The sequence below is a fragment of the Microtus pennsylvanicus genome, chromosome 7 (assembly GCF_037038515.1).
Source record: "Microtus pennsylvanicus isolate mMicPen1 chromosome 7, mMicPen1.hap1, whole genome shotgun sequence".
NCBI classification, from domain to species: domain Eukaryota; kingdom Metazoa; phylum Chordata; class Mammalia; order Rodentia; family Cricetidae; genus Microtus; species Microtus pennsylvanicus.
The window spans coordinates 23,520,560-23,547,939 of NC_134585.1; the positions used below are offsets into that span (position 1 = coordinate 23,520,560).

Genomic DNA, 27,380 nt, shown 5'->3' on the forward strand with positions numbered 1-27,380 from the left:
TGAAGGGGCAGTGGGCTCAGAACCCACATGCCTCTGGCTGAGGTGTCAAAGAAACAAGCCCAGATGTGGTTAACAACTTTATTAAGTCACAGAAACTTTAGTGCAAAACAAATTAAAATCTAGGTCCTTTTAGCTGCACATGCCCATCCTGCTGGCTGTCTCCTGGCAACCGGAGGCATGAGAGACGCTTCAGCTCTTCAACAGACGGTACCTACTCTACACGGGGACCCCTCAGTTCATCACCTGCTGCCAGGCAGATGCTTCATCCACTATGAGGTGGCAAAAGGGCAATTCAACAAGAGCTGTAAGGTAGCAAAGGGGCGTGCAGGGCGACAGCTGGGCAGACAACACTGTTCCCGGGCCCCACACAACAACAAAGGCCAGACTCACACGGGCAAGTTACATTCAGCAATTTCCCCTCCCCACCCTAGCCCACAGAACCCCAAACAAGGCAGAAGGGGGGAATACAGGAAAGCAGAGGGGTAAGGCTGACCTAGACAGCAACATCCCAAGCAAGCCACCTGCAGGTGCTTCTGAAATCTCTGTGCTATGACAACGGCAATTTCCATCATCCTAAAGACCTGATTATTCTGTGTTTCTAATTATCCATAAAAACTCCTTGGTACCACAGGAAGGGGAGCAGCTCCCTCTTCAAGGTAGGAGGTGGCCGTAAGAGCCCCATCCCCATACAAGTCAGGGCTCAGAAGATGCTCCTGCCCTCTGGCTCACCACCCCCTCCAGTATACGGGTGAAAGGGCAGCTGGAGGGCTGATCCCTGAGTATCCTCATCCTTCAAGCAGAAAGGGGACACTGAAAGGGGCTGTCAGCACCTCTCACATGACAGCAATGCTACAAGATGGAGGAAGGACAAAGGGCGGGGGGGGGGGGTCCTATTTAGAATTAAGTCAAATAGATCTGTGTGTTCATTATGCTAGACCCACAGGTAGACTGCACTTCTGCAAGCTGGAAAACTAGTTCCACACATGGCGTTTGCAATGGTCGACAGCCTGGGAGGAGAAAAGCAAACAGGTTAGGCTGCACAAGACAAAACATTCATGGGTCACATGCACATCAGCATCACTCCTGACTTTGTTCAAGTCACAGATGCTGAAAACCTAGGACACAATCAAAAGAACCTGTGGTCCTCAGACCCCCACCCCCGCTCATAAACACCTTTGGAGTATACCCTTAAGTCAAAGCTCATGTTGGGTCTCTTGGGACCTACAAGGACTTGTGCAGAGGCTCTGGGTCCTACAGGTTTGGTACAATCCTAGTGATCATGTGTGAAACAAGGGAGAAACAATACTAGGGGACACTGATGGCTCGGTGAGTAAGAGCACATGCCACACAAGCCTAATCCAGAGCCTGATCCCTGGGACCACGCAATGGAGGAAGAAAATAACTCCACAAACTTATTCTCTGACTGCCACCATGTCATGTAAGTACCCACGTATCCACCACAAGAAGAGTGAGGGCTGTGGCTCTCCAGAAGGCAATCCCCAGCCATGCTGCAGAAGGCAGTCTAGGACACTCACATTGCACCGGGCTGCAGTCTCCATGTTCTGACACCAGTAGCTAGGGCCCCAGACACACTTCTCAGTTCCCAGCAGCAGTTTAGTGGCAGAAGGGCAAGCCCCAATTTTCTGTTTGATAAAGCACAAAAGAAGAAAATGAGCTGCCTGGCCGAGCCCCTTCAGGGCTGAGATTAAAGAAGTCCCAGAATCTGACAGCAGTCTGGCTATCTTTCTCTCTGACCCCATTCCACCCCCGCTAGACAACATCCATGCTGCTACAGGGCCAGGCTCCCGGTGAGGCTTACCGAACACACAAAGGAAGGATCCATCACTTGCACCAGGATTTCCACTAGTAAGGGCTCATATTCAGCCACAAAGTCATCACACTGCCAAGGAAAGGGACATGGGTTGGGATTTGGCTGTATCCATGCACCTAGACATTCTGGGGGACTGACCTCATGAACCTAGGTTCTTTGCTGCCTCCCAGCCTCAAGCCTAGATAACACAAGACCCCCTGCAGTTAGAGGGAAAGGACTTCGACTGGGACATTAGTGAACAGCCACGCCCATACCTCCTTCTGGTAAGGGTCAGGCAGAAAGCTGCAGCCCTTCTCAAGTGCAGCCAGTATCTCCTCCTTGGTGCTGTTTTTCTCCAGGTTGTGTTCCAAATAGGTGACCAGTTTCTTGCACACCTCACAGAACCCACCGGTCTTCTGAGGTACATGTGCTACACAAAGGACACAGGGCTCAGTATTGGCAGAGTCCTCCTTGGCCCTCTTTCCCCTCTATGTGCCCTGGACCTACCGCGCAAAGCAGGTTGTTTGGGCAATTCCGGCTGTTTGAACAGTTCAGGCTGTTTAGACAGTGCAGGCACAATGGGCACTGCGGGCTGCTCAAGTGTCTCCACTGAGTCAGGGTTGCCGGAACACAGGTGGATCACACCGCACACCAAGCTCGAGCTCATCTGACGCAGAAGGATGTCCAGCAGAGAGGGGCCGAATGTTGCCACCACCTCCTTGCACTTGGTGGAAGAGGGAGCGGGGAGCAGTGTGCAGGCTTTGCCCACAGCTTGAATTATTAGTCCCTGCAACAGACGAAAGGATGGTATCAGACTGGAGCTAGCGAGGAAGACGAGACCCTAGACCCACCAGGGAACGGAGCAACGGTGGGATCCCTCCCCTGGAGCACAATGGCTGATGCACAGGGTGTTGGAAGCCTCCCTCTTGGGTACTGGGGTGTGCATTTGTCAGGAGATCATGTCCCATGGGCACCTTCTGACTCGAATACAGCAAGTGGACCCCACACAAGAGGGAAGCATACCTCAGTGGCATTGTTAGCCACTAGTGTAGACAACTTCTCCATCACAAAATGACAAGCCTTGCAGAAAATAATGTTTTGAGCCTGTGAAGAGAGAGAATGTTTTAAGGCTGGGACTTAACCTCCTGAGGCGTGTTCCTGCCACAGAATGGCAAAGAGGGCAGCCAGTAACCTCAACAATGGCCACTGCCTACCCAATGCAATGTGATGGTGGGTTCTTCAGTACAATGCTCTAGCTACTGGGTGGGGAAACCCCTCTACCCCCAAAACCACACAGCAGCCCTTTCCTTCCTGGAACACTTCCCCTGGACACTTCATCACTCTGTATACTATGTTCAGGTGGGAGAATTAGATGGCAGTGTAGAACAGATTTGGTGTCTGCCTATTTAGAAGTCAACGTCAGCTCTTGATTTCCGGAATCCACCTCTGGTAGTGATGGCAGGGGCCTCTGCACTTGCTGAGTTTCATCTCTGCTGTCCAACAGGCTCTTATTTTCCAAAGACTAGAATTCTTAATTCAGATGACTGCCTTCTTTCTGGGAACTGGGGTGGGGGAAAGGGGAGGAAGTGGTACCCAGACAATTCCCTTACTCTAGACACTTTGCCATCTCTCCTGTGGCCACACATTGACACAGAGGAGGCAGGACGGGGAACAGTTGGTGGCCAAATGCTATAGGTGATCTAGAACCAAAGGAGTATGTGTGCAGAAGACAAGGGGACGGTTAAGGACCAGAAGCCATAGTGGCAATGAACCAGAAGTTTGTGCAGGCCACAGAACAGGAAAACAGCTGGTGGCCAGACAACATAGGTATTCCTGGATCAGAAGAGCATGTACATGCTGTGTGTGAAGGAATCAGGTCATATTCAATGCAGACTTATGGTATGAAGCAGGGTACCCTGGCCAAGGAAGGGTTCTAAGGACACAATATTGCCTATGTAACATACACACATGGGCAACAAGTCCAAAGAGGCTTCTACCCCAGGGCATGTGTTTGGGGAGCCTCCAGTTTATACTGTGGCTCTGAAGACAGGCCCCAAAAAGCACACGTGGAACGGTTAGCTTGGAGCCAGGCCCTCAATCAGCTGAAAATAGGAGTATCCCCCAGCTCTCAATTTCAAATACATTTGCTACCCTGACTGGCTTCTGAAAGTATGTGACTGAGAGGGCATGACAATGAGGAAGGGGAGGGTACGGGCTCTGGGAGCACACAGCAGTGATTGAAGGTACCTCATAGGAGTCCATCAGTTCCAGGGCAGGGAAGGTGTTCTTCATGGCCTCGCTGGCAGGGACCAAAGTCTTCATTGGTACTTTCTTGACCTCATCACAGAAGCCAACCAGAGCACAAATTTCCTTGGGTTGCTGAAGAAAGAGTCACTGTCAGCCAGTCTGTGCCTGCCACCCTCAAACCCCTCCTTAGACACCAAGGTCAGAATGCTAAGACCCTGGCAGAAAGCTGACTCCTGCCCCTCAGGCTGAGCTTTCAGATTCAATCCAATAGGGCAGTGCCCGGACACCAGCTCCACCTGGAGGAAGCGGCCCTCAGCCTCTGCTGCTCTACTCAAGGCTACCATAAGATAGTCTTTTAGCATGTTTTGTACCCCCAAGGATGGCTGGGCTACATACTTGTCCCAGGATCTCACAGAAAGCCCAATGTGTCAATTAAAACCACGTGGATCCCCTTCAGAGACAGCACCATTTAAAATAGTGCATTAAGGGGAAGAAATGCTGGCTTTTTTTTCTATGTTCACAACTGTACACAGTACATGTGAGAGCCCAGGACCCAAGCTGATTAGGCATGTCCAGTCACAAGGGCTTCACGGAGATCCCCTCACCATCCACCATCTAGACACCAAGCCAGAGAACCATGTATGAATATTCCGACACACTGCCAAAGCCCAGAGCAAGCAAGCCCCATCTACAAACCCTGTGTATTGTGTGAACCAACTACAGCCAGCACTCTGCTCTGGGCCCAGCATGGGAGCAGGGATGCAGAGAGCTAGAGTATGGTCCACCTGTACAACAGATGCTGGAGAACTAAGGCCATGTGTCTGTCCTAAAGTCCCTGTCTTTAACATGCCTTAAGAGTAGGAGATGGGGTCAGAATGAGACTAGAGGTACAAAAGCTTTTTTTGGCTGAGGGTGTGTGCCAAGATTTAGGTGGCCCATCTCTGAGGCAGCATAAATAAAAATTCAGGCATTTCAATTTGTAGTCCTTTTCTGTGAGATTCAAATTGCCTTCCAGCATCTAAAACTCAAATCCTAAAGCCCGCAGGCAATATTCAGAAGAGACCCAAAAGGGCAATGGCTTAGCCACTATGGACTAAACACTGATTCCCACGGCAAGCTACCTGTACAGTGAGGCCCCGTGACCCATTCCTTAAAGGGTAGAAGCCACAATTGAGAGACCATGTACAAGTCTCTCCATCCAGCAAGTAAAGCCACATGTCTGCAACTAGTTTGCTCGTGCAGAAGCATTTCTGGAATTAGGAAAACAGCACAAAGTCATGCAATGCCACCCACTGTGAAGGGCTGGTGCCTTCACTGAAGAAAGCTAAGTTATCGCCATCGCTACCCTGGCAACAGCATGCGTACTGGTGCTGACTGAGCACAGGCCCTGCTAGCTTCACTACCCTCTGGCCCTCCAAAAGGGGGAGTTAAGCCCCATGACCCAAAATGCTCAGTCTCAGGGGAAGGGTGCCTAGTATGGGGAGATCCTTCGTGCTACGTGTCAGAGCTCACCAAGCCAGACCAAAAGAAAAAAAGAAAAAACAAACAGAAGAAAAGAGCCAACAACTAGAAGCAGCAGACCACTACCACAAGCAAAATCTCATCACATACCTGATCCTGCTGTTGAACAAAAAAACAGGAAATCGGAGGTGAAAATAAGAGAAAGGAAAGGACACAACAGTTAAGAAAAATTAAAACATCAAGCAGTTACTCAGGCATAAGGATGTCATAAAGGGAAGGGCAACATCCTGGCAGTAAGGGAAAGATGGGGCATAGGAAGCTAGCCCAGTCCTCAAGGAACAGGCCATGCTACGCAGCTGGTAGAAACTGCCCCTGGAAAGGGCCTCCATCAGCTCAGGCCAGATGCCAGTTTGGAAGGTGGATATGTGGGCTTTGGTTAGAAATTCCAGCTTCGGTTATCCTAAGTGACAAACCGGGAGGGGTGCATATACATGGCTAGAAGGAAGCTCACGTTCCAAAGTCAGTATACTTTACCCCACAAAGGTCAGGAAAATGGTCATATAAATTATGTCCTTTGTAGCTGAATACAAGGGTAATGACCAGCTGGGCATGGTGGTTCACGCCTTTAATCCCAGCAGTTGGGATACCTCCCAATATTTTTTAGGGAAAAAAAAGCAAGTAAAACTAACATGGCATATAAAATTATTTCACTGATTTGTTTTCAAAAGTCAATTTAATATTTTATATATAAAAACGTTTTTAAAAAATGTCCCCCATACTATATGATAAAAATGACTGAAGTTGCCAGGAAGGAAGAACTTCACCTGGTCACTTCACATCAAAGGTTTATCTTTACCATGGAGGTCTTTATAAGCTGCCTTTAGATGTTTTTACTATGCAGGGCATGAGCAACGCTCATAAACAAGCCACTGGACAAGAAGGACTGCTCTGGAGCAGGTCAGTGCAGCAGCTGGGTGGTAACACACACAAAGTAGGAAAGGGCTTATGTTCAAGCATGAATAAGAGAGACTCACAGCAGTCCGTGAGAGTTGAGACAGGTGCACAACCCCCGCTCTACCAGTTAGAATAGAGCCAACTCCTGCTCCCTGGGGTCTGACAAGCCAGTGCTGACCAACAGTCTGTCGCCCATGCCCCATGTTTCCCACCTCTCACAGGCAATGAACAAACCCCTGGACATCATCAGATGCCATCAGGAGCTGGGTAATTGAGCAGCAACTATAACTGACCCTACTTCCCTGGACACAGAACACAGGCTGCCCTTTGAATCCTCCCACCCTGGTTCAGTGGCCAGGCCACAATACTCCTACAGATCACAGCGTTCAGCCAGATACTAGCAATCTGATGGCCAGCTCACACATGCACGACTAGCAGGTGGTCCCAGGCAACTAGGGCAGCTATCAGGGCAGTCCAGGGTCACATCAGCTAAGGAAGACTTTGCTGGCAGGAAGATGGGATGGGATCATGAGTAGGGAGTTTGCTGGACAGAGAGTTTACGTTAGCCCACGAGTGGAAAGGGAGGATCCTAAAGCACGGAGCTGCCCCATGAGAATGTCAACCAGAAGCCCCTGGCCACCTACCATGTGCATCATCATCTGGACAGCAACTTGAGAATACTGGTCAACGTAGCTCTTGCACTGCAGAGAGAAGGGTTCAGCTCGTCACCATCCAAATGGCCTTTCAACAGTGCCGAACGGTGACTTAAAAATGGACAGCGACAAGACTACAATCCCAGCAACCAGAGGCTGAGGCCAGCCTGAGCTACAACAGAGAGACCTGCTCTCACAAGGAAAAAAAGAAATCCCAGAATAGATCTAAGTATCTATTCAAGATTAACTAATACAGCAATTTGCTTATTCTACCTCCTATAAAAAAAAAATGGACCTTGGAGTCCTCAGTGTCTGTCTGTCTATAAATGCCCCAAGGTCAGAGTCACCATTGTTAGCAACCTAGAGAATGCAACTGCAAAACACTGGAAAGAACCTTCCTTCCAAAGCCATTTGGGACCTCTCAAGATACTAAGTGGGTTCTGAGGCCACAGAACCGAATAGCCTGCTGTCCTGCAAGTTGCTATCAGGTGGCCCACTTCCTGGAAGAACTACAAGCCTCATTCACAGACCACAGCCATGCTTTTAAAAGCAGGTTCTAGGGCTGGTATGATGACTCAGTAAGTAAAGGCAAGGCCACGAAGCCTGACAAACTGAGTTCTGTCCCTGAGGACCCACAACCAACTCCACAGGTTGTCTTTGTATGCTGTGGCGCGCACACACACCCCTACTTTTTAAAATAACAAAAATTAAAATGGTTTTAGTGTTTTTAATATAAAGTGATTTTCTTCCAGTTCCGACTCACCTACCCACAATCAATTTACACCCCGATAAGACAGCGAAAAAAGAGAAACTCCGAAGCACCTCATTCTCGGAGCCACTGCGGTAGTCACTACTCACTCCCACCTTAGCCCAGAACACAACCAAAGCGTGGGAACCAGAGGCTCACCATGTCAGCCATGCCTGGCCCCAGGCGGTCACACTCCTCCTTGACGTGCTCCACAAAGCCCCGGACAAAGGTGGCATTGGTCCTCACGGCAGTCTGGATGTCAGTCACCATCTTCACACAGTCCTGGCAGACATCCTCGTTGGCCTACAAAGAGACCAGCAGCAAGCTCTGGGAGAATGTCACATCTCACCTGGGACCACAGTACTACTGATGACTGGCTTAACAGCTCCTGTGGGCCACCCGTTCTGGTATCAGTACTACATGAGGCTGGCAGTGGGGCATGGCCCGAAGTGGGAGGCTGTGCTTCAGAAAGGGGTGGGCATCTTTGCATAGTTAAAATATCCCACTCTTGAGAAACTGCAGAGCCAAGGGACAGACAGTGAAGTTCTGTTCAGCACTGTGTATGATGCTCCACCCGCCTTCAGCTAACCTTGGGTTGGGGCTGGCTGCGGGGCTGATCCTGAGGGTACAGTAGAAGAGGGACATTGGCCATGAAGGGGGCAACCACCCTGGCCATGTCCACCTCTGGGATCTTGTTGGACTCAAGCTGTTTCTGGTAGTTTTGCTCAGCCAAGTACATCTGGAGAGACTGGCACAGGTTGAGCGCAGCACACACTTCCCCGGGGTTGCTCTGGAATGGAGAAGAGACAGCTGAAAGCCCGCCCCACAGAGCAAGAGAAGCCTGCTGCCATCCAGTTCCATCCAGTTAGTTCCCCCTCGAGTCCACTAAAAGAGTACACCACTCATTGTACCTAGGACAAATAGGAAGGTTACCAAAGATCCTACTCCAGAGGCCTTGCACCCCCAAAAGGTCGCTGTTGCTCACTATCAGCTCCTTCCATAAAGGAAGATGAGCCACTGAGAGAAGGCCAGTGACTAAGTAATGGCCACCATCCGCTCACAAGCTGCACGCTAACACAACCCACTGGTTTCAAACACCTTCCACATGGCTCAGATTCTCATCCCTTACTGTAACTATACTCATGACCACCTCAGGAGCATCTCCAGTACACACTCAATTCTATCCCATCCAGCCTACTCCCCAGAGACCCAGAAGATGTTCCCAACACTGCAGGCTCTGTATTGCCACTCCAGGAGTAAGGCTCATGGCTGGTCTATTCATTCTTTAAAACGCGATGTGTGTCTGTCCATCTCCACTATCCCCACCACACCTCCAGTAATGAACGCTGTAATGTCCTTCCCGGGTGTCTTGCCATGAGACATAGAAGGCTCTGTGTCGCATGCCCACCTTCCTCACAAAACCTTGACTCCTTCTTTGGCACTCTTAGCCCCAGTGGCTGGCTTCTTTAGCACCTCTCCTTCCTGAAGGCCTTTCAAATTCCACAAAACTAGCTCCTGGTTCACTGCTAACCCACGTTTCTGGCACCCAGCTTGGGCACACACACGTGCTGTGACAAGTGAGCACCTCAGCAGCTGCTCCCACACTGCATCCCCAGGATTATTCCTCAAGTCTACACACACAGAGGTAAAGCCCTGCGCTTGCTCTAGAAAGAGGCCTGACAAGAATTACTGATTTCTTCTATCTATCAACAGCATGCAAGAGTTCAAGGCACCCTGGCCCCAGCAAAGCAGACAGGAAAGCCACCATGCCGCAGCTACTCCAGGCAAGGAGCCCTGTCAAAAGCTGCAGGAGACAAGCAAAGTCATGAACTCACTTCCCTTTTCAGCACCTCTGCTCTGGGCCCTCCCTGATCACCTACCATCTCCCCCTTAATCATGTCCAAGACGACGGGCAGGTAAGAATCAACTGCCTCCTTGCACGAGGTCGACAGGCTGGAGTCATGGATCCACTCACAGGTCTTCTCCAGGTAACGAAGGATCTCCTCCTACAAGGGGACACAGCACAGGCAAAAGGTCCTTCATCGGTGACCAGCAACAATCACAAAGGCCTGAGTTTAGATCCTCAGTATCCATACACATAAAAGTCAGAGTTGGCAAGTACACCTCAAACCCAGTGCTGGGAAGGCAGGGAATATGTATGCGTATAAAAACAGGCAGATCCCAAGGGGTAGCTGGCCAGACATTCTAGCTGAAATGACAAGCCCGTTTTTAGTGAAAAAGGAAGAGAGATAGAAGTAGACACCCAGAGTCAACAGCAGCCCACATAGATGAGCAAACCCACACATCATATGTACACCGACAATTGATGGTGTTAGAGCTGGCGGTGGTGGTATATTCCTACAATTCCAACACTCAGCTAAGGCAAAGGACAGCAAGTTCAAAGTTCAAGGAAAGCCTGAGCTACCCAGTAAGACTCTGCCTTAACCCAACAGCTGGTACTATATAGTCTTTAATCCCAGCACTCAGGAGGCAGAGACAGGCATATCTTAGTTTGAGGGCAGCCTGCTCTACATAGATAGTTCTCTGCATAGTGAGATCCTGCCTAAAAAAATAAATCAATAAAGAGGAGAGACGGCTCAACAGTTAAAGCTCTTGAGAGGACCTGGGTTTGGGGTTCGGATCTCAGCACCCACATGTTGGCTCACAGCCACCTGCAGCTCCAGTTCCAGGGGTTCTATGCCTTCTTTTAACCTGTGAGCACCAGGCATATAGATGGCACAAATATACACATGCAGGCAAAACACTCACACTTAAGAAAAATACATTTTAAAAAATCTTTAAAAATTAAAAATAAAACATTTAAGAGCAAAACAAACTCACTCTGTCAGATTTAGTGAGTCCTGTAAGGCCCAGCATGTCAGTGCTTGCCACCTCTGGGCCAATAACTCCTCTCTGGAGCCCAGAGTCACAGACAGGTGTCCCCAAAGACACTCAGCCTCCAGCTACAGCCCACACCCACCCTGCTCCACCGCAGCTCACCTGAGTGGAATTGTTCTTTAGCAAGTTCCCAGCCTCAGTCACGACGGTTTTACATATATCACATGGGAGGGATTTCTAAGAGGAAAAGAACATAACAGAGAAAGTTCTGAATACAATCACCCAACGAACCCCTCCTCTCCCACTCGCACAGCGCTGCCCTAAATCACTACCACGCTATCCATCCAGCAGGTTCCACGGTCCTCACTCAATGCACATGAAACTCGCTAAGAGAAAGCAATACTCAAAACAGGACTGAAAGCAAATGAGATCCAGGTAAAGTCCTGGCCACACGACAACGATTTTCTACTGGGTGATTGGGCAATATTCAATCAAGTTTTCTTCTCTTGCTAAAAGTGGGTAACCAGCCCTGACAAGTTCAAACCCAAACTCCACTAAGTCAAACTGAGCCTGTCCCACCCACGTGTCCCAGCACAAGCCAGTAAGAGCCCCATTATTCTGTGCTTGGTCCCAGAAGAAGAATGCATGGGAAGTCTGCCCATCTCTATCCACTTCGCATGCTCCATTTATTGTCATCTTCCTTCCCTAGTGCAGTTAGGAATAAATGGCATCGCTACAGCAGGGTCTTGGGGCTCAGTCAGTGGTCCGCCTGGTTGAGGGATGAGGGACAGTGAGCAGATGGAGTCTGAGTGTCCTGGGATGAACAATGAAGGCTGGGTATGGTCTGTGTGCCTGCATCACAACCCACGAGCCCCTCACCTGGGGAGGGGAGCAGGCCTGAGGAAGGCCCACAGGGAGTGGAGGACCACACCAAGAGACAAGGGCCTAAGGGATGGGACTCTGAGGTACGCAGGACAGAACCAGAACTGAGTGGCCAGAGGGCAGTATGAGGCTGGCACTCACCGCTGTGGGCTTGCTCCACACCATCTGCTGGCAGTGCTTCAAGGCCCCACAATCCACTGCCGTCTTCAGGTCTCTGCACAGCACTGCTGAGCCCCCAGCACATATCTTCGGGTCTTGGACAGGGGAGGTCAGAGCTAAAAGGAGAAACAATATGAGGATGGGCCCCTTTCCAACAAGCCTGGTACATACGTCCACAGCTCTGAGGACCTGCCCTGCCTGTCGGCTGCAGTCACTTGGCCCTCACTAGCCCATGAAATGCTAACTGGGTCATACAAATGGCTGGCCAGATAGAGAACCTGTCCTTAGTCACGGACTAACCAGGACACATTTGTCCTGTCTATCTATTAGAAACAGTATCAGGTTTTTGAGTCCCCAAAATCAAAATCTGATTATAGCAATCCCAGCACTCAGGAGGCGGAGGATGGTGAGTTTGGGGCCAGCCTGGGCTACACAATCAGGTATCTCAAAACAAAAAGAAAATCAATGCAGAGATTTTATCAGACACAAAGGAAGATGGGATAGCACGAGGACCAACCTTGGAGATACTTGACCTAAGTCAAACAAGAAAACCCCATAGCCCTCAGGGACACCGTTTCACCTTGGACAGAGAGCCACCTGCCTACATTCCACAAACACGTGGGCACACACGGATCCATGAGCAGGCTCTTCCTAAAGACTAAGGGAATGAATGACATGCTCCATCACTGCGTCCACAAGCTTCACTGAGGTTCCCTCAACAGGTGAAGCAGGTTCACCTGATGGCATTCATCTCTTCAGAAACTATCACGTGAACCATGAATCTGCTGCCCGCACTCCTGCCTACACACACACACACACACACACACACACACACACACACACACACACACACACACACACACACACACACACACACACACACACACACACACAGGCCAAGCCAGGCTAAAAACAGGTACTGGGGGTCATAAGGCAAAGGGTTCCTAGAATCTAAGCTATACACACTGCCTGAGGTCTGCCCTGGGTTCCAGTCTAGGCTACCAGTCTAGGCAAACAATGTTCCCAAACAAAAGAATACATGGTCTGGTGCTCCCCAGTGAGGAAAGGAAAGTACCAACTGGGTCTCTGGGTAAAGGACTGCACAGTGGCAGGCACATGGGGAACCGGAAGCCGGCAAGCTCAAACGCTAGTAGACCAGGAAGGCAGGGCCGGTGGGACAGCTGACTGCTTGCACTGCCTATTTCCCCCACCGTCACCAGGGACCTGCTGAACCGACTGCTATCACACGCCCAAGCCACAGACAAACCCTGTGGTTGCCTTGCCCTCTAGGAACTTGACATAGAAACCATGCTCCATCACGACGCTGTCTGTTCTGACCAAGAGGCTGAGGTCTGAAAGGAACACTGACCCAGGTAACAAACAGCATCTTATTCGATCCCTGAGCACACTATTCAATGACCCATCCCCAGGACAGGAGCCCACGCTACAAGCAACATTGCAGCAGTGGCTAGAGATGTGAGGCCACAGGACAAGCAGGTTCACATTTGCACTTTAACCACAAGACCAAAGGATGCAGAAGTGAAAAGGGGACAGCACAGACGGCAGAGCATCTCACTGGAAAGTTAATAAGAAAACCAAGGCACGATGACATGCCCACAAACCCACACTAAGGAGGAGGAGGAAGGAGAATGGCTTATCTGAGCTGTACAACTTGTTTTGTTTGAGATCTTGTCTCAAAGAGCGAAAAATGGGGGGGGGGGGGTCCAGGACCCACATGGGAGAAGAGCAGGGAAAATATCTCAGAGACATGCACGGTGGCTTTCAAAAAGGTGAGGCTGCCCTGCCTATGACAGGGGAGTAGAGCTGTTTCCAGACCCCAGAGCACTGAGAAATTAAAGGCAGAGGGCCACCAACACAATACGGACACACCAAGGGAAGGCCTGGGCTGCCGTGACACCCAGTGACACCCAGTCCTGGGGTATTCATCCATAACCAAGTGTAGTAATTACCCGGAGATGGAGAGATGGCTCAGCGGTTGAGAACACAGACTGCTCTTGCAAAGGACCTGAATTAATACCTATAACTCCAGCTCCAGGAAGATCTCACTCTTCTGGCCTCCGTGGGCACCCATACTCATATACATACATACACATAACCAAAACTAAATCTTTTTCAAGTAATTACCCCAAACCACTTTCTATTCAGTTATTTCCCAAAAATATGTTCCCAGGCAATGTTTTGGCCTCCATTCTCAGCCTCCCACAGCTTGTCCTTAAAATCAACTTCCTCTGGGGTGGTTGGTTAACAACCTCTAAGAAAGTTCTCAGACTGTTTGCCCGAGCTCCTAGCAGGTCCTGGTTCAACCTGCTGTTATGCATGTCCTTACAGACATGAACAGCACTCAGCAAGCCCAAGTTAAACCATACTTCAAGTCAAGGGTCTGGCACCGGAGTCAAAGCCCTGGCTGGGTAAGTTGTCCTCAGGGGAGGAAAGAGGAGAGCACTGTTGTCTTCCCCCCCACTCTTCTGAGATAAGGCTTCCATTTGTAGCCCAGGCTAGCCTCAAACTCCCATCTTCCTGCCTTAGCCGCCCTACTGCTGACGGGAAGAGGTAAGCCACCATACCTGGTTTCAGCTTTAATCCCAGCACCAGGAGGCAGGTGGTTCTCTGGCTAGCCAGGGCTATAGCGAGACCTTGTCTCAAACAAAACAAAAAGTGGCTAAGATGGTTGATAGAGCGCAATGGCAAACAGAGCGCTTGCCTAGTATATATAGCTAGCTGGGAGCCAGGCTCAATTTCCAGTTCTGACAAACAATATAATAATAAAATAATCTACAATAAAACTAGATATCAACAGAATCATATGGTATTAAGAATGGCTGATGGGAGTCCGGCCTGATGCCAGGCTCAAAACACTCCTGGAGAGCTGGCGAGACGGCTCAGCGGGTAAAGGTACTCACTGCCAAGCCTGATGACCTAAGTTCGACCCCTGGATCCCACATGGTAAAAAAACTGACACAATTTGTCTACACACAGATAAATGTGGGGGTGAAGCTGGGGGAGGTGTTTTTATTCCTTAAGAGACACTCAGAAGTTAGGTGTAGTCTACACCTCAAAGTCCAGCATGACAGGCTGAGACAGGGGGATTATGGAAGTCAACTGGTATTTAACAAGATCCTGTCTACAAAATAAAATGAATTAACAAGATGGCTCAATGGACAAGACATGTGCTGCCAAGCCTGGCAACCTGAGTCAGATCCCTGGGACCTGTGTGACGGAGAGAACCCCCACAAGTTGACCTCTGACCTCCACACTCATACAATGGTACATGTACACCTACCGCCTCCCACACTCCACCCTATATATACAAATAAAACATAAGGCTGGGAGGCAAGGATTGCTCAGAGTCCTGTGTGGCCTGGGCACTCTTGAGATATCTTGAAGGATTTAAAGCTTCAGACCAGGATTCCTTGGATTCATCCCATGCACTGAGCAACGTTTAATTAGATATGGCACAGAACATGACCGGCCAGCCTCCCGGTCTAGCTCTGCCACTTCCTGTGCAAACTACTGTTCTCCCAAACTTGTGTGTGCGCCATTAAACCAAAGCTTCTGATGTCAGGCGACTGAAGAGTCAAGATGATCTTATCATACACAAACACCCTAACTGCCTGAGCTCACCACAACCCCCACCCTCATCCCTCAGGGACTGTCACCCGCAGCGCATCCCAGCCTGGCTGGCGTGGCCTTGCACTGGTGCTCACTTCTAGTCATGTGCCCTGGAGAGCTTGGCCTCCTCAAGTCTGCACGTGGGGTGTTACTAGAACCTGCTTCAAGGGAGCTGCAAGCATTACCTGACATCTATAAAACATGTGCCGTCACACAATAGTGGGCTCACATCACACAGCTGTACAGAAGCTGTTCTCTCGGTCCACTGGACATTTATCAGGGACATGGGAGAGCAGAGACCTGGACAGCTGTAGGCCAACCATCTCAGAGGCTGTTAGCCACTGACCCCAAGTCCCAGGAGTCAAGCAAGGGGAGTGCACCCCAGGACACCTGCCAGGAGCCGAGAAAACAGTTCTGGTTTCTCTAGGAGCTAAACAAGTTCTGCACAAGTCAGAACAAGGGGAGCCATGTGAGAAGCAAACACTGCGGCTAAAATGCATTGTGAACTGTAACACTGGGCAGTAGCCACCAGCTAATTACCCTCCAAGGAACTCCCTACGCCCGACTCATTGTTTGGAACACATACCTGGAACTTATTCTTTATTTTGTGCACATGTATGTGCATGTCACAAGTGTACATGCATGTATGTGTAGAGCTCAATCTTAAGTGCTATTCCTCAAGAGCCATCCACCTAGTTTTTTGACATGGGATCTCTCAACAGGATCACATATTACATCACCACAACTGACCAGAAAGCCCCAGGATCCACCTGTCTCTGCCTCCCCGGGGTTGGGGTTAGACACCATTTTATGTGGCTTGTGGGTTCTAGGGATCAAACTCAGGTCCTCATGCCTGCTGAGCCATCACCCAGTCCGACAACCCGTCACATGTAGAAACATTTGCCCTACTTCTCACAGCCTTCTCTTCTCAAAGGGCAAGGACTACAGCTGAGACCAACCAGGATCGAACCCCTAGCCTGGCTGTATATTAACCCTGATAACTTACTCATGTCAATCATCTGCAAAGATAGAAACCATCTGAGGGCCTCTGTGAAGATGAAGTTAGGGAGCACACGGGGTCTCTGGTACCTGGAAAATTCTGAGATCTATGCGGCCAAGTATAAACCATGGGGGGAAGGACAAGGGAGAGAACCAACGGAAAAGTTGTTCATGTTCTAGTGTTTACAATTCAGCATGAAACTATTTTTCCTCAGGTTATTTTTTAAATCAGAATAACCCTTACAACTGGTTAAACAGCAGCTATCCTGTACAGAAGACGAGTCATTCCCCACATCCATTTCCCTTCTCTCATGCAACCAGCATGGATGCCTAGCTTAGCACCCCGATGCCAGAATGAGAGACTATGCAATCTTCTCTGCAGCAGGGTCTGAAGAGGCCATTACATCTTCCATGAAACTTAGACACACTGGCTAGAACCTCATCAGCCATCTTGGAATATGAACAAAAAAAGGGCCAGGCTACAAGGATGCAAAGCGTGAAGCTGAGGGTCTGTCTCGGAGGTCTCTCCTAGGAGAGCCAGAGCTAGACCACCAGGCTCTGAGCGATGACTCATGCACCCTTCTACCAGACTGCAGCAGCTCTAATTCTAGGTCTCTTTGCTGCGGTCAAAACGAAACCCTAGCCGGGCGATGGTGGCGCATGCCTTTAATCCCAGCACTCGGGAGGCAGAGGCAGGCGGATCTCTGTGAGTTCGAGACCAGCCTGGTCTACAGAGCTAGTTCCAGGACAGGCTCCAAAGCCACAGAGAAACCCAGTCTCGAAAAACCAAAAAAAAAAAAAAAACAACTAAACCCTACTGATGCACATGCTCATCAGCCGCTGTTTACCAGAACATCTGAGTCTGTCACTCATCAGGCTTGCCTCCACGGGAGCTCTGAAAACCATGGATACAATGCAACCTTCTTGCCTAGAACATGCACCTACCTGTTGTTCGCTGAATAGCCTCTATATTTGGACCATCCTTGTGCCCTTCCTTTTAACAATTAATGTAACCTGTGCTAATGTCATTTGAATCTGGTTACCAAAAGAGTAAGAGGAAAATGCTCAGGCTGCCTGAGCAACTGCATTCCACAGCTTACTGCATCTAGTGCCTGGGGATGCATCACCACGGCAACAGCTAAGTTGCTTAGAAACGAATAGGAGACCCAGTGTTGCCCTAGGTTCCCTTTGGGGACACTTCTCAGGGAAGTGGATACACTGCAGTGCCTGTCTCCCCACTCAGCTAGGCTTCCAGAGGCCTTCACTGGCATGATGTGTAATTGTCTCCTTACAGAGTCCGCTTCCAGAGCTTACTGTGTGTCCCCCATCCAGGCTTTGTGAGACGTCAACTCAAAAGAAACCGATTCTGACAAGGTTCTTCCTCAAGTGATTACACAGCAGGTGCTGAGGAAGGAGAGGAACTTCCAGATACTTAGATAAGATCACCACAACCTGTCCTGAAGGACAGCCCAGGCTCAGGCCAGGGGAGAAGAGAGAGGCAGGCCCAGAGGCACAGCAGTAGGTTCTAGAACCTCAGGAGAGCTGGTCATTCACGGCAATGCTCCACTGCTGGCCCAGCAAGTCCAGGTCAGGAAACAGACTCAGTCAGCCTCACTCACCAGCACGCACCCCTGCACACCGGGCCAATACAGCCTGGGCACTGGCTTCACTGGAGATGACACACCCGGCACACCCTACCAATGGGCAAATGTTGTGATCTGAACTTGACCTGTATGACTTCTCAGAGAGCAAAGGTCTCGGACACAAGCAAGCCACCTACAATTTCACTCTGGGATTCCTCTGATTGAAAACTAACATTTTTGCCCTCCTCTGGTAACTTAGGCAGGCTGCTGGAATGGCCAGCATTCGGGCTGGCTGCTCAGCTCTGCCACTGCCATCACGAGGACCTAAGCCAATCTGCCTTTAGTAGAAAGTTACCTCGGGAAGGATTGGATATTCTGGCTGCAGCCCATGCCCCTCGTTTTGTTCAAGGTGCAGGCTTAAAAAGTAGGTCCCAGAGACCCCAAAGAGGGGTAGGATAATACCGCAAGCTCCTCACATCAATTCTTTTTTCCAGAAGTATCTGACATGTGGCTCAGCAGACCCAACACAGCAGTAGCTGTGTGTTAAATAACACCAGCCAGGTGTCGAGGTTGTGGGGGAGGGGACAGGGCTCAGTGGTTAAGCACTTGCCTAGCATGCACAAGCCCTGGTTCCTTACCCAGAAACACAGTGACACACGCACACACCCGAGAGGTAAAGGGAGCGACACGGACACCAATAATCCACGGGAATTATTAATAACAGTAATCCACAAGCTCTCTGGAGTCTGCAGTGACTTCTACACATAAGGGGGTCCTGGGGTTTCTAACTAGTTTTTTCTGTTATTAACACACACAATGACAGGTCTCACGGTGCCATTCTTAGGCGTCGCTCAGTCTGCTCACAGAGGCCTCCCCTCACTGCCCACTCAAATCAAAACCCTGACACCCAGAGAGAACCACCAGTTTCTGGAAGGGTAGGGAAATGTCACTTCCCCAAATTATAGCTGGTTCCCTTTTCAGGTTCATCTTGCCTCTGGGTCCTACGACCCACAGAAAAATCATCTCCCACAGGCATTGGCAGGGGTGTCCCTCCAGCCTGACCACAAACTACTGTGAAAGTATATTTCATTTGAACCCAGAGAGTCACATTGGGTTTGTCAGCTCCCAGAAACAATGTCTCAATGTTAACATCAGAACAGAAACTGCTCCACTTAATCCTGATAAAAGAGTGGATACACCCAGTATGAGGACACTGACCTATAATCCCAGCTATTCGGAAGGCTGAGGCAAGAAGGTCACAAATCCAAGGCCTGCCAAGGCTACAGAACTAGGAGTTCAAACTGCCACACTTACTGAGACCCTGTCTCAAAATAAAAGAGCTGGGAATGTAGCTCATCGGTAGGGTGACTGATTGCTTAGCAGGACTCCAGGAGGGACAAGACAGAGAAGCAGACAGACCAGGTATGGTGGAGAAGAGCTGTAACTCCAGCATGAGAAAAGCTGAAGGAGAACTGCCATCGGTTTTGAGGTCAGCAATAACCACACAGAAAGACCCTGTGTCTCACAGTCTAATCTGAGAGCCCCTGGGTTCGACCCAAGCAATGAGAAAGCTGAGATTTAACACTATTCTTAATTACATTTTTAAAAGATTATTTTACTTGTATGTGTGAGAAAAGTGCCAGTGGAGCCCAAAAAAGAGTTAGGAACGGAGTTACAGCCTGTGGTGAGCTGCCCCATGGGGGCTGGGAATCAAAATTTAGGTGCTGTGCAAAAGCAGCCACTGCTCTTAAGCACTGAGCCATCTCTCCAGCCCCTAATCACATCTGTTTATTTCTATGTGCATGCAGAGACTCTCATCACTGCACACACGCAGAAGCTAAGGGGTTAGCGCAGGCTTGGTGGCAAGCGCCTTTACCTGCTGACCCATCATGGGCCCTCTTTGGCACTATCAGCACTCAGTTTCGTGCACACTGACCTCGGTCATCATCCTTTCCCGCCCACACTGCCCCCTGACAATGCCGAGCACTGTGGTATAAGCTGCAGACACGGTCAGTAGCTTGCCAGTAAGCCAGAAGAGCTTCAGGGCCGAGTTTGGGGTGAGAGTCTAGTTCAGGCAGCGCAGTGGGAACACTAAGGCCATATACCTGAGCAGACATGAAGGTACAGAGGGACGTTATTTTTAGGGAAGATGTTCCAGGAAGGACCCACAAGGTCACATACACTTAAAAAAAAAAGGATTTAATTTAACTTACTCTGTGCAGACGAGTGGAGGTCAGATAACCTGCAAGTCTCCCTTCCACTATGAGTCCTTGGGGTCAGACTCAGATCTGAGCCATCTTACCACCACCAACGCCACCTACCCCTCTTAACCAGCTAGGGGACATGATAACTGGAACAGGAAATGAGACTATTGGGGAACTTGGTAAAAATCTGCCAAATCTGCAGTCTGGTAAGTCAGTGTCTTCCCCAGCCCCAACCCACCTTCCCTATATTAGCAAAGCAAACTGCAAGCCAAGGAGAGATCCCTCCAGGGAGAAGCAAATGATTTGTAAGAAATAAATTCCTGTTGCTTAAGCCGAAAACAAACCATTGCATACAAGCGGTGGATAAAACAAGCTAGGTCAAGGGTTTCAGGAACTGGCTGCACTGCCATTGTAACTGGTTCATAAATCTAAAGCCTTAGAAACAGAAGTGACTCGCTCTGCTGAGGCAGGATTACCAATACTTCCAGACCAATCTGGGCAGCACAGTGAGTTACGAGGAAGCCAGGGTGAATGCGAGATGCTGCCTCATGAATGAGATCAAAACGAACAGACCACACAGGGCAGAGGGTTCTGCTTCAGTGTATGATTGGCACCCAGGCTAGAGTGATTGGCAGAGGAGACCATTTCTTAAGCTGGTCACTGAATAAATACGTGGGGTCAACTCCCCTCCCACTTCTCTGCATGTCTAAAAAGACCAAGAAGCAAAAACAGCCCATATACTACCATTTCTGTTAAAGAAGGGAAAGGAAACACGGCAGCTCTGCGGGTATAGTTAGTTCCATGCGTGAGGTTCTGAGAAGAGGGAGAAAGGACACAGAATGCACTCAGTGAGGCAGGGAGATGGCAGTGGGACACTATCGTGCCCGGCTAGCCTTTGAACCTGCTTTCTGAATGTAGTGATTATTAATTAATCCCAACAGCGTATTGACATTACGTATGGGGAATAACGCCAGGCTCGGGACTTAAAACAGACTTACCCCAAGATCCACAGTTACTGACAACAGGTCTAGATGCAAGTGTTTACTCTAAAAGCAGTTGGGATCCACTGATGTTGGAGCGTTAAAGGCTGGCCTGGTAGCCAAACCTGGTTCAGCTATCTCCTAGTTGCTGGCTAACTAACTACCCTACTTATTTTCCTAACTCCATAATTATGCCCAACACACATTTTTAATAAGTCTTTTAAATTTGTTGCTAATCTACACAGCAACTCTTGATATGAAAAGACGCCAGGGAAATCGCCAAGCCAAGGGCAGAGGAGGGTTTCCATGCTGGTGGGACAAGGATAAAAAACAAGCGGATATCGTGCTTATCAGTGTGGAGCCGCAGAAATTCATTAAATCCTCGGGGCACTGCGGCGAGGGAGTAACAATGGATGCCAGGTGGCATATGAAGAAATCAGGACATTAAGTACCTGGCCTAAGGCCACAGTGTTGACAGTGAGATAACTCTACGCTCCTACGCTCATACCCAACCTGGACTACTTATAATCCCAACTTGGGAGGCAGAGGCAGGAAGACAGCAACAATTTCGTAACAAATCCCAGGCCAGTCAAGATGGCAAAACCCTGTCTCAAAAACCTAGACTCGGGCTGGAGAGATGGCTCAGAGGTTAAGAGCATTGCCTGCTCTTCCAAAGATCCTGAGTTCAATTCCCAGCAACCACATGGTGGTTCACAACCATCTGTAATGGGGTCTGGTGCCCTCTTCTGGCCTGCAGGCATACACACAGACAGAATATTGTATACATAATAAATAAATAAATATTAAAAAAAAAAAACCTAGACTCCATGCCGGGCGATGGTGGCGCACGCCTTTAATCCCAGCACTCGGGAGGCAGAGGCAGGCGGATCTCTGTGAGTTCGAGACCAGCCTGGTCTACAGAGCTAGTTCCAGGACAGGCTCCAAAGCCACAGAGAAACCCTGTCTCGAAAAAAAAAAAAAAAAAAAAAACCTAGACTCCAAAGGATTATTCTGGAACTTCACTGGATCTGAAAAAACAAGGAATAAATAAAGTAACTAGTGCTTTTACAATAGTCAAAGTCTCCGCCCCCACCTTAACCACTTAACCACTGCTGGTTTTGTTTTGAGACCAAGTTTCACTATGTAGATCAGGATGAACTCAAACTCACAAGAGCTCTGCCCTTGTGCTCCTGAGATTAATTAAAGGGTCTCTCTATGGAGCCCTGGCTGGCCTGGAACTCTACATGGACCAGATTGGCCTCAAACTCGGAGATCCACCTGCCTCTGCCTCCCAAGTGCTGTGATTAAAGGCTCATGGTACTACGCCCTGCTGTGCCCACCGTCTTAAGCGGGATCTAGCTCACTAGTCTAGCAATCAATCACAAGGTCCTGGCTTCCAGCACTAGTGCCGCCACCAATTAAGTTAATAAATAAAACAGTGTAATTTGAAACAAGACACAGTGATCAATACATACCCAAAACCCTCAGGACTAAGAAGACAGAGGCAGATCAAGACCAAAAAGGAGGTTCGGAGTTCAAGGCCTGAGCGGGGCCTTCAGTCTCAGCACTCAGGAGGCAGAGGGGGTTGAAACTCTGTGAGTTCAAGGAGAACCTGGTCTACATCGTGAATTCCAGGACAATAATAAAACCCTGTCTCAAAAAAAGATTTTTTTTTAATTAACATTGATCTGGAGGGGGTGGGAAGGATGGCTGAGAAGTTAAGAGCACTAGCTGCATCTCGAGAGAGAGGACCGGGGTTGAATTCTCAGCATCCACTTGGTAGCTCAGAACTGTCTATAACTCCAGTTCCAGGGACATGCAGGCAAAATACCCACACACATGAAATAAACCTTTAAAAAAAATTGAGCTGGAGGTGTGGCTCAATGGGAGAGTAGGTGCTTAACTTCAAGTCCTGAATTCAGTCCCCCAGGACCAAGAACAAAAACAAGCAGGTGGGCCAATGCAATCAGTGATCTTGCCTATTCTTTTTCTAAGCAAATCCAGAATACCTAGGACAAGAGAAGAAGCCCTAAGTTCAACCCTCAGTTGTGTGGGGGGGGGGGGGATCAGATCTGTAACTTCCTGCAATGGAGAACTTAGAGGAATACTCTAGAGTCAACAGCCCACTTAAAAAAAAAAAAAAAGGCCAGCCATTATCCAAGAAGCAGGCCACAGCCTTAGGGACTTCCCAGTAGTGTCCCAACCCTACAGAGCAACAACCTGCCCTTCCTCTTCCTGTCCATTTCAGATCCTGCCAATAGCTTGGACATTCCAGTTTTACATAAGAAAATAGAGGCCTAGGGTTAAGAGTCTAGGGTGCTTGCCAGGCTTCTAAGGCCCTTGAGTGAAAGTAAAAATACAGGCTAGGTTCCCCTTCCCTGAGCTAGACAATTCCCTCCAACTCAAAGCCAATACACTTCAAAACAACCTGTCAAATATACGTTCAAAACTTGACAAGATGGGCTGGGGAGACGGCTCAGCAGTTCTGCTGCACAAGCCCCAGGGCCTGAGTTCAGATCTCCAGAACCCACATAAACCAAGCGTGGTCACACAGCCTCACCTAAGCACTGTGGGGGTGGACACAGAAGGATGCCTGGGGCTTGCTGGCTGCCAGCTGAGCTCCCAGGTTCAGCGAGAGACCTGGACTCTAGGGGGTAAAGAAGTATGAGAAAGTGTGCCTGTCGGCCTCCCCTGGCCCTGAAGAGGCATGCATACCCCCACACCACACAAACACACACCCAAACACAAAACTGACAGAGGCTAGCCATGGTGGCTCACACCTGTAATTCCAGCCAGCACTCCGGCCTGTGAAACAGGAGGATTACGTTCAAGGTTAACCTGTGCAGCACAGTAGGCTACAAGCAGGAACCTGCCTTTAAAAAAAAAAAAAAAAAAAAAAAGCTACCTTTTGCTGAACAGGATTTACTCGGCATAATCAGCAGGTGAAACTGGGGGTTCCTGTTGCTACTTATAACTTAAGCAGGCTAAGCTACAATACACAGCCTCTGTGTGTACAGACACTAAGGGGTTAGCCACAGCCCAAGTGACAGCGGCAATGGCATCTTAGCTTTGGCGAGAGCATCTCTCCCCTGGCAGCACCTTGCTCACCAACCCCGACCCACCTGTCCCCACTGGAGCGATCCCCCACTGCACATCCTGACACTAAGATTCCTGGACACTGGAGGGAGCAGAGCTGTTTCCTACAAGCAGGCCCAGACACAGCACAAGGGGGATTCAGGGGCTGCCCCTGCAGACAGCTAATGATGCCCCCGTGCTGGTTAGGCTGACCCTGGCACTGTGTCACCATTCTGGAGAGCGAATGCATGAAAATTACAGCCAGCACAGGGTTTGATTTGGTTTTTATTCTTTATATATTTTTAAAAATGTATGTGTGTGTGTGTGTGAGCGCGCATGCAAGTGCACCTGTGCTCTGGAGACTGAGATCAAAGAAAACCAGTAGGAGTCAGAGCTCATTCTCCCTCAACCATGTGGAGCCTGAAAATGGAACCGAGGTCAGGCCTAACATCGAGCACCTGCTGTGGTATCTGAGCAGTCCTGCTAATGGAACATGTAAAGAGACAGTCTCACATCCTCCAGACAAAACAGCCTACAGCTTAAGTCTGGGCACCTGTCCTCATTCCCTATGAAGAGGTTAAACTGGCCTTCAATTCTATTAGCACATCTCTACTTTCTGTCTAGGTAGGAAAGGCAGGAAAGCTGGATGGGTGGTGAAGAGTAGCCCAAAATAGGCGCCGGTACAGGCGTCGGTACCCCCAGGCTTTTGTGAAGATTGGACAGGACCTGCAACACTAAGCACTCAGGATGTCATTAGGGCGCAAGCCAAGAACTCTCTCCAGAGCCTGATTGGCACCCTGCACTACAGTAGTGCCACACTGAACCCACAGGCCCCGAGAGCCTCAGGGAGCACACAAGGGCAAGAGTCACCCCAGGCTTTACCGACAACTCAGTGGTGGAGAGTACTCAAGACAAGCTAGCAGTCTTCCAGTTATCAGTGTGACCTTGGCTGCTGGAAGGGCCTGCAGTTACTTCAAACCTAAGTGCTCAGTGAAAACAGGACCTAGTTAACCAGGGCAGGTGAACTACATATGCATTAGCAATAGATTTTAGTTTTCCAAGGAAAATAATTAAGGGCTGTAGTGTGACTTGGTTGGAGGGTTCAAGTTCACAATGCCCCACACTGCAGAAAGAGAAAAAAGAAGTCTGTTTTTGGTGGTGTGGGTGAATAGAACTCACGAGGGATGGGATGACTCAATGCCAACAAGAGCAAATGCATTTCTTTTCATTTTCTTGCAACACAATCTCAATACGTAGCCCAGACTAGCCTCGAAATTTGTGTAGCGCAGGCTAGCCTCTAATTCAAGACCCTCCCATCTAAGCCTTGCAAATGCTGAGATCACAAGTGTTCACTACCCTAACCCGATCAAAACTTTATTCTTTTAAGCACAGGTAATTCCCCTTCACTTAGGTGGAGGCAGGAGGATCAGTTCAAGGTAATTCTCAGCTGTGTAGCAAGTTCGAGGCCAGCATGGGCTACATAAGACACTGTCATCCCCAAGAAAAGTTTAAAGCCACTTTGGGGTACTTAACCAGACCCTGTCTTAGAAAGAGCCCCCTCCTCCACTGACTAGTTACAAATCAGACCCTGAAGTTGGGAGCTATAGTTGTTTACTTCCTTTGGTGGGTTATGACCTGAAAATGCCAATTTGAGAGGAGCCCCTCTGTAGGGATTAAAATCTCAGTTCATAGCTGTCTGTACATGAAATGAGGCCAGGTAAGGAAAGATCCGCCACAGCGAACCAGGCGGCCTCACCTAGAACCAAGGTGATGCAGTGGGGCCCTTGGCGCTGCCGTGGTAACCTGCAGTGCTTTTTAACAAAAGCATCGGTACCATTTTAGAAACCCAACTTCTGTGCCCAGCTCTCACACAACAAAATAAAGGCTGGCCAATGGTTTCGCCAGATCAAACAGGGAAAATAAGAGGTTCAATGCAATGGGGACCACACAACTCCCCCCAAGACCGACTAGGCTCCGGAATTCACACCCATGTCAAACACAGACAAAAGCAGACACACAGGAGCTTCTTGCTACCCCCACACCGTGCAGTCTGAGGCAGAGGTCACGAGCCAACCTGGCCTGCAGAACCAGGCTTCAGGCCATGTCGCTCACAAGCGCCAGGACAGGGACAAGGCTGTGGGGGAAGGGAGAGGCCACCCCGATTTCCACCCTCTCCCACCCACCCCAGAGAGAAGCAAGGCCACCCGCAAGGCCTTTGCCAAAAGCCTGCGCATGCACACACACACACCACACACACAAGGGACACGCCGCCTCCCCCATCTGCCCACTCGAGGTTTCAGGGAGTCGGGACCAGGTCCCCTCAGACACGGGCCCCAGCCAGCGCTTGCGCACTGTGCGGCCTCGCCAAGCGCGTCCCGGAAAGCGAGCGGAGGGCGAGGCCCGTTTCGGCCGGGCTGCCCTGCAACCGGGACCCAGGGGACACACTACAGCGTCCCTCTCCACCAGACCGAGTACCACCGAAGCTCACCGGCGACCAGAAGGCTCGCGAAGACGGCGAGAGCGTACATGGCGCCGCTGCACTCCGCAGGCTGCAATGCAGATCGTCAGCTGATCGGGCGGCTATAAATCTACCCCCAGCCCCGACGCGGACGCCAGTGCGCAGGCGCGGGCCCCGCCCCAACTGGGCGCAGCCTGACTCAGCGTCGCGCAGCGCGCCTGCGGGGAGGGAGGGTGCGGGGAGGGCTTGGTGAGGGCCTGGGCTGGCAAGGCGGGGCTGAGGTGGGAATAGGAAAGCCAAATCTGGTGACTTAAATCAAGATTAGGATTTCTATGGTAACTAACGTGTCTCTTTGCCTTTTCTGTGTGAGGAATCCAGCCCAGGGCCAGTACCAATCACTGAACTGCAGTTTGCGGGGCCCCTAACATCTTTTAAGTCTCTGTGTTTTCCCCTTTGAAGGACACTATTTGATTTTGAGACCCAGTGTCACTATGGCCTTGCTGGCCACCATTTCACTGTGTTGCCCAGACAGACCTGAAACCCACAACCTGCAGCCTCAACCCCTCAGAGCAATGTTTGGGGGAGCTGATTTTGTTCGCAGTCCCGGGTATTGAACCCAAGGCCTTACAGTTGCTAGTCAGATGTTCTTCCTCTGAGCTGTATTCTCCCCACCCCTCCACCCCTAAACCCCTAGCCCAC

The 27,380-nt window shown here is 49.8% G+C and overlaps 1 protein-coding gene across 2 annotated transcripts; it reads right to left on the reverse strand.

The window, feature by feature from the left end:
- Positions 1-64: 64 nt before the first annotated feature.
- Psap (prosaposin) lies at positions 65-26,856 on the reverse strand. 2 transcript variants are annotated; one of them, XM_075980183.1, is made up of 14 exons: positions 26,712-26,856; positions 11,735-11,868; positions 10,874-10,948; positions 9,754-9,879; positions 8,463-8,663; positions 8,033-8,176; positions 7,117-7,173; positions 4,058-4,189; positions 2,834-2,914; positions 2,318-2,597; positions 2,086-2,240; positions 1,820-1,900; positions 1,536-1,643; positions 65-1,007 (listed from the first exon to the last, which is right to left on the reverse strand). In XM_075980183.1, the coding sequence occupies exons 1-14, from the start codon at positions 26,749-26,751 to the stop codon at positions 972-974; spliced, it is 1,650 nt and encodes a 549-aa protein (XP_075836298.1). In that variant the 5' UTR covers positions 26,752-26,856; the 3' UTR covers positions 65-971. The 2 variants fall into 2 exon arrangements, with proteins under 2 accessions (XP_075836298.1, XP_075836299.1); XM_075980184.1 differs by lacking the exon at positions 8,463-8,663.
- Positions 26,857-27,380: the final 524 nt, after the last annotated feature.

Excerpts from the sequence above, each read along its gene's own strand:
- Psap (XM_075980183.1), bottom strand. The coding sequence starts at position 26,751 with ATGTACGCTCTCGCCGTCTTCGCGAGCCTTCTGGTCGCCG. Across the intron at positions 8,664-9,753 it reads ACATGATTAAGGGGGAGATG|AGCAACCCCGGGGAAGTGTG; the intron begins GTAGGTGATCAG and ends TCTCCATTCCAG. Across the intron at positions 1,644-1,819 it reads ATCCTTCCTTTGTGTGTTCG|AAAATTGGGGCTTGCCCTTC; the intron begins GTAAGCCTCACC and ends TTTATCAAACAG.